At 40.1% G+C, this 7,632-nt stretch overlaps 1 protein-coding gene across 1 annotated transcript in view; it reads right to left on the reverse strand.

The window, feature by feature from the left end:
• Nucleotides 1–247: 247 nt before the first annotated feature.
• Nucleotides 248–7,632, reverse strand: part of LOC124855661 — a 39,555-nt gene continuing 32,170 nt past the window's right edge. Inside the window, exon 5 of the mRNA XM_047345657.1 lies at nt 248–7,183. Coding sequence (XP_047201613.1) covers nt 6,634–7,183 — 550 coding nt within the window. The 3' untranslated portion in view covers nt 248–6,633. The remainder of the gene's footprint in view (nt 7,184–7,632) is intronic.

The following is a 7,632-nucleotide window of genomic DNA, read 5'->3' on the forward strand; positions in this document are numbered from 1 at the left end:
TCAACGCCTCAGTGCTAAAGTTAGGAGTGATAGCCTTAGCTTGAGGAGTTGGCAGATTGTTCAGGAAATAGCAATGACAACCTTTTTAAAACTGTTGCTTTTCATTCTAAATAAACATTTTTAGAATTTATTGTAAATTAAAACATCAAAATAATTTTAATTAATGAGTTTACAGAATCTACTGTAATTCTGTTAGCATACACCGTACAACAGCTGAAAGAGACAACAAAAAGGCAGATCAAACACATTTCATCATCAAGTTGAGTCTTTATTTAAACATTGATACGTTTCAACAAATTCTGGAAAATGGCACACAGAAAAAAGAGATTTTAACATAAATCATAGTTTGTTCCCCTTAAAAATGCATCCAAGGTCTTGACTATTAATCACCAAAAAGCTTAAAACACCGATCAGCAATGTTTTACAAAAACATTCAGCCAAGAATGTGATTGGCCATTCGTCCAAAGTCTATCACAGTGAAAGCAGATGTCTTGCCAAAGATTAGTGATTAATCCTGGTTAAACTTTCCACATATTTTATCTCATCTGATTGCTGAGCTTTATATTTAAACAAACAGTCGGCTGAAAGATTACATAAAGAAATGAAATGCAAGTTGATTCCCAAATGTTTGACGCCTAAGTAAAGAATTGGATGAACTGTTCTGTAAAGGGTGTTTTAGAGGTAAAGTTATGATTTCTAAATAATGGTCTGCTTCAGGGATGCATAGGGATCCGGCCGTCAGGGGACCCAAGACTTTCAGGTTAATAGTTAGTATTTGTTGCACCTTTGTTGGCTTATTTAATCAGCTACATCAAGAGTTACACTTTTGTTTGTTAATGAAACGTTTAGGTAAAAATCAAGCTTATTTGAACTAATTTTACTCATCAAATGTGAATTATTGATTGTGGTTGACTGAGAGCTATAGTTACATGTGTTGCAACATAATAGTATCTCAGCTGCTTTAAAAGTAAAACAATGATTTCTTCTTAACAGGGAAGTAAAAGTATATGTGCATTACAGAGTGCGGCCCAGGTGCAGGGTCTTGGTTCCGGTTTCTTTCTTTTTGAATACTAAACAGCTAAAATTGTTGGTAGACAGCTTTGATTGGTGACAGTGGCGGTTCTAGGACAGATTTACCAGGGGGCCAGAGTGGGGCCAGTCTTTTTTCATAGGGGTACAGAACAAAATAATTAAATAAAGCCATTAGCAGCTCAGGAGCAGCATGTTCCAGACCTCTAGCAGATGAAAACTGTGATCCTACCTCAATGCGGCTGAAGATAAATGTGCAACAACTTAATTTTTAATCAATTTTTAAGTAAAACTGTAAAGGTAAAAAATGAAATTGGTGCAAGAGACCAGAAATCTGTTGTAGTTTCTGTGCCAATCATCATAAGAAAGTGATTTGGTATTATATCTTTTGTTCAGGGGCCCCTGTTAGCCCCTGTACTAGTTTGACTGTTGCTGCAACCATGAGTCCGCCAACAGCCTTTTCTGTTTTCTGTCCTGTTTAACAGTCTTCATAAGACTCCACTAGGTGTCGACAAGTGAATAAATTAGGAGTAATTTGGCTTTCCATAGTTTACTGGCAACTCCAAAACATGTTGTACTGTAGATTAAACACAAACAGACAGATCTTCAAAGACTAAAAATCATCATATTTTAGAGCCTGAATGAACGTCTGCCTTCAAAGAAGATGAGTTATTTTAAAACTATATATGTATGGTAACGTAGCGTCTGTCACAGCACATTCTGGATATCTCTCAAAGTACTGAAAGAGCAGATTGTTTTTCTTGACAACGGGGTGCATCAAATGGATTGGCAGCTGCTTTTTAACAGATGTTGGATGGAGTGTGCACTTTTACTGCAAGATCATATATGCAGGGAAGGTGAATAACCTCTGTGGAAGTCAACACAAGCAGGGAGGACAGATTTCTCCTTAGCCGCTTAAAACAGTCTCTTAGTTGGAAACCCTTTTTGCATCTGGATTATAAAATGATTGGTATCTTGGATTTAGGGGAAGGAATGAACCTAAAGCTGAAGGAAGAGGACACAGCACAGGGTATGCCACTGATATGACTGATAGCTCAATTTAACAGCCAAATAGTCATGGTGAGGTGTTGTTTCTTAGCATAACATTTATCAGATAAGTGCTTTCTTTTACAGCAGTTTTTAATTATATGTGTCATCTGTCAGCACAAAGCGTCTGCTGATGTCTGCAGATTGTGTTCAAAGGGGAAGAGGTCAGTGGATTAGGGTTAAACTGGAGTTTTAGTGTTTCCATTAAGAGTTTTCACCACAAGTAGTCCTTCATCAGTGTGGTGAAATACAAGCAGGCTGGGCTCATCACAGAGAACTTTTAAATCCCTCCAGAGGGTGCTGGTTTGTTAAGTCTCTCATGAAACACTTTGCTGACCTCTCTGTCCTACCTGGATAATTCACCAAATAAATCTTCCCTTTATGAACTCAAAGTGGAGCTGCAAACTTTGCTGCACTGCTTCAGTTTGGCTGGAGTTTGTGTTAAGACTTGAAGTCTATTTTTTGAGTGAGTGAAAATCCAGACACAAGAAAAGAGGGGAAGTTGTAAAAGTGATTATGTAAACCTTTTTGGCTCCTGACCCGTTCTTGCCTTTTATATTTGTCTGTTTTTTACATAATAGTATGCCAGCAGCCTCCTGACAATAATGATAATCTGATAATCTAAAACTACATTTGCAGTTTAATCATCTGCCAGATAAGGGAACATATTGCTGCAGGTATGGAAACACTTTGTTCCACAGTTGTAGCGGTCATCTGTGCTGCTGGCATCAGCTCTGAAAGCCTGGCAGTGCTTCATCAGACCCCCACTGAGCTTCGGTCAGGTGTAGCAGGTGAGTTAACACCGGAGCTCAGCTGACTCAGCCAACCTGGTCAGGTACAGGACTCTAATAGCTAGGAGCAGCTAAAGGAACACATCTCATGCCTGAACAACTAGGCCTGTCTCAGAGCTGTGTCTAAAGTGAATTAGCTGTGCATGAGTTGTCTGTCTGTCTGCTTCATGAAATGAAACCCACCTCACAGGACACAAGAAACAAATACAGGTTGTTCACAATAAATTAACCTCAGAGAAGCTTTGGAAGCTCTAAATATGATGAGACATCATGTTTACTGATGAAGGGACACTGCAGTGTCTGTAAAACTATGTTTACAAGGAAGATACACGTAGAATTGGTTTCCCTAATTAATACAGAGAGATGAAACATCTGATTCTTTGCAAAAACACTGATGTACATTTATTATTATTAATATTAAGTTTCTTTTGAGGCATTTTCTGTCACAAGTTGGGGTTTCACACCTGGAATAGTTGTTTGGACTTTTAGTACCATTATGTCACCTGTTGTTCAAGAAATGTACAATAAAATCTGTGAAAAAAATTGGACCTGGTGAAATATTCAGAACCTTTTGGATTTAAACCAGTTTCTACATCCAAATGTAGGTAGTTCTGTGTCCTTCCAGACAGTGTGTCTGAAACTTCTTCCTGTTTTCTTGGTCATTTTTGCACCATGGCCCCCTCCTTCCTGCTTCACAGAAGAGCGGGATATCACCATAGCAACTAGTGACTCAATAGTTTCTGTGGTTCTGGTTCTGATGTTACTCAGCAGCTTCTGCTAATATTAGCCCACCACTGAGGAAGGTCTGAATTCTGAACTGCGCCACCAAAAGGAAATAGATTTTAACTGGTTCGTTTTACAGCTTCTGTGTAACTCATAGCAGTCCCTTCTCAACACATTTAGAACGCCAAAAACATTGAAAGCAGATATGCTAGAGAAGGACTTTGTTTCTCTGAGATATGTGCTTAAAGGCTCCATCACATCATCATCATCAAGTTTAAACACCTGCAAATATTTTCAGTGTTACTGTTGGCAGTTGAAGCTGCTACGAGAAAAATCTTTAAAAACACTCCTTATTCTCTTTTTTCACAGCTACTACAATCCCCGGAAGTCACGTCCCACCTGGTTCTGACAATACTCTGTTAACCTGTCCTCCTACAACGTTACCCCTAAATCTCACCTGTTTCATTCCAAACGTCAGGTAAGAAGCACCACATTCACCATGATACAGTAGATCTGATAATCCAGCAACACAACGGCTGCTCCACAACCTCCGGACCACACTGAAGAAAGACTCTGAATAGCAAACAGAGGTGGAGGGATCTGATTTTCCCTCGGTGAGACGTGGAATGAAGTCAGAGATGGACTCCAAGATTTGATTTTGTGCAGGAAAATAAAAGAGACATTTTGGACAGGCGAAGCTAGTAAAAATTAAAATATTCCTAATTTTAGCAACTAATAGGTTCAGATAATCTACTGAAGTGGTCGATGCGTGAGGTAAGCTTCATCTGCAAGTGTTTACAAAGTAGAAAAGCCTTAATAGGAAAATATTTTATGGATTTTTTTAAATGGATTTGTTTTATTTTGTTAACTTGTTTCTATATTTTGTATTTATTGTAGTTTTGCTGTCATTTATACTCTATTTAAAGGGGTTCAAAAGGTTTACCAGTAAACATTATGCTCATGGTTTAGAACCTTGGGCTCACAGAAGAACTGACACCACACAGCAACTTGGATCTGCAAAAATATATGTTGTGTTAACGTTTACCCTCATTGTGGGATTTATATGAACTGATTGATTCTATAACAATCGGCTGCAGTGGTTTTGGCTTCTGTGATCCACACAGGGTCAAAATTGTACATACAAGCTCAAATATATCCATACATCCCCACTAATATTTGGTAAGAATGAGAAAGATGCAGCCATCAACCAGCTTCTGCATCTTTCTGACTTATTGGTAGATAAGAACTGTAGAACTGTGAAAGTTTCAATAGGGTTGAGCTCAGTCCTGAAACCTATTGTTAGTCTGCTTTAACTTCAGCCATCACATGCAGCTTCTTCCATAGTGGGTTGCGGGGAAGCTGGTGCCTATCTCCAGCAGTCTATGGGCGAGAGGCGGGGTTCACCCTGGACAGGTCTCCAGTCCATCTCAGGGCAACACACAAACCTAAGGGCAATTTAGATTGACCAATTAACCTAACCTAGGCACCTGGTGAGAACCCACATATGCATGGGTTAGGGTTAGAATGGGTAGAACTTAGCATGGGGAGAACACGCAAACTCCATGCAGAAAGACCCCTGGTTGGGAATTGAACCCAGGACCTTCTAGCTGCAAGGCAACAGTGCTACCAACTGTGCCACTGTGCAGCCCACCATCAAATCCAAACTGTTCAGGAACAGGTTTTCTGCATGATGATTTACAGTTTGGATACTAGGTGCTCTGGCCTTTACTCCTCCAAACAGTCTTCTTGATGAGCAAGCAGTTCAGCATTTAGAAGATGTTTGGTTTGTCCATCTGGACATCTGCAGGTTTCACACTGGTGTTCCAGTGGTGACTCCAGGGTTGTTCCTGAACATCATAAACAGTTTCCTTTCATGTGAGCGCCACCCTGTATCATCTTCCAGACATTTGCAAAGAGGTGACAGAGCCATTTAAATTGATGATGTTGGAAAACTACCGCTTCACTCAATCATGATCACCATCCAGAAGTTAACAAGATAACGGCTATTCTTCAACTTTCAGCACTGCATATTAAAGGTTCAGCTGAATGTATGTATATATTTGAGCCTGCGTGTTTATTTTTGAGCCTGTGTGGGTCAGGGGAAATGCACAGAAATTAAAAATTAGTGCAGTCGGTTCATGTTTTTAAAAATCATATAATCCTTCCTGTCTGGATTAATGTGCCACTCATGTCCATGATGGGTTGATAGAAGCAGCTGAGCTCAGCTGTAGTTATGTCATTTTATTTTTAATTTTCATTGAGACCATAGTGCAACGATTATATAAGAAAAAGTCACTTTCTGTAAAGCCATGAAACTGGACTGGTCTGAGTCACATCGCAAAGTTTCCTGCATGTTTACCAAAGTGATGGCTTGATGTTCAGAAATGTTCCTCAGATGAGGAAATGTGAATGTTCCTCCACAATCACTAACTGGCTGCCCTATGCTAAATAAACAAAGAAGATATCATGAATCTCCAAGCATACTGCTTCATTATAATATTCATAATCGAAGGCCTGATGAAGAATAAAACATATTTCATGTGATCCTCTGTGCACATTAATTACATGTGTGTATATATTTATATATAATGTATTTATGTTTATCTATATCTCAAAGATCAAAATATATTATTAAACACTATTAAATACACTATAAAGTTGGATATGATTATAAAATACACAGTAAGTTGAGAAGCGGAGTAATGAATGTTTGGGATTTTCTTCTGCTTGTTCACATGAAGAAAAGTTCATTTCACCGAACAAAGCCCAAAACAATCGTTTAGAGAATAAATGACGATTATTTTACCCTGTTTTACCAAAACATGGCCCTAACTGAGTCTCACATCAAACTGAACTGTTTTAGAAATGAGAATCTGTCAGCTAACCCTAAGAAAAAGCAACAACTCTTATGCAGCTTGTACAAGGCTGAAGAAGGCAACTGCAGCAGCTAGATACAAAAGAAAAAACATTCACCAGGTGCTTTTCTACCTGTTGGCTCTTCAGCTCCTTCTCTGAAGAGCTACACCAACGCCCCTTTTAGGAATCAGCCTGAGGACGATGATGAGGGAGACGAAGATGATGAGGATGAAGAGGAGGGTCTATGTCCGTCACCTCCTTCCGTTTCTGGAAATCTTGGCAGTTCCTTCTCCTTCCTGCTTCCAGTGCAAACGGACCTCTGGGTGGGTTTGAACTGCCATGTCACCTTCTTTGCTGTTGACAGCTGCTCTGATGGCATCTCTGTCTTTACCGTTGGAGACTCACAGGGAGTTTCCATCGGGGCATCTGCTGCTGCTGCCATGCTGGTAGTAACCTTTCCGGATTTCCCATTGTTGCGTATGTCATACTCCGTGAAGAGCTCTGCCAGCACCTCCGGTTCGGTAGTGTCTCTGAACATGTCCCAGTCGGACTCGGCAGGGGGCCTCTTGGACCGCCCTACTCCAACAGCTTTTAAGCCGGCAGTTGAGATTCTAGAGGACCGACTAGGATCGGAGTCGGACAAGTCTGAGTCCCAGTCACTATCCCCTGCCACGGAGCCACATCCCAGAACTGAGACATCAACCGGCCCAGAACCAGAACTCTCAGAGTCGGACTCCCTAGAAAAATTCAAAAAACAATCAAACACTAAAACGTAATTCTGCAAAAAAAATATGTTTTGCCATGCTGAAGATGAAAAGATATGTATGTATGTATGTATGGATGGATGGATGGATGGATGGATGGATGGATGGATGAATGGATGGATAAATGGATGGATGGATGGATGGATGATGGATGGATAAATGGATGGATGAATGGATGGATGGATGGATGGATGGATGGATGGATGATGGATGGATAAATGGATGGATGAATGGATGGATGGATGGATGGATGATGGATGATGGATGGATAAATGGATGGATGAATGGATGGATGATGGATGGATAAATGGATGGATGAATGGATGGATGGATGGATGGATGATGGATGATGGATGGATAAATGGATGGATGAATGGATGGATGGATGGATGGATGGATGGATGGATGAATGGATGGATAAA

The sequence above is a fragment of the Girardinichthys multiradiatus genome, chromosome 19, assembly GCF_021462225.1.
Source record: "Girardinichthys multiradiatus isolate DD_20200921_A chromosome 19, DD_fGirMul_XY1, whole genome shotgun sequence".
In the NCBI taxonomy this organism is placed as follows: Eukaryota; Metazoa; Chordata; class Actinopteri; order Cyprinodontiformes; family Goodeidae; genus Girardinichthys; species Girardinichthys multiradiatus.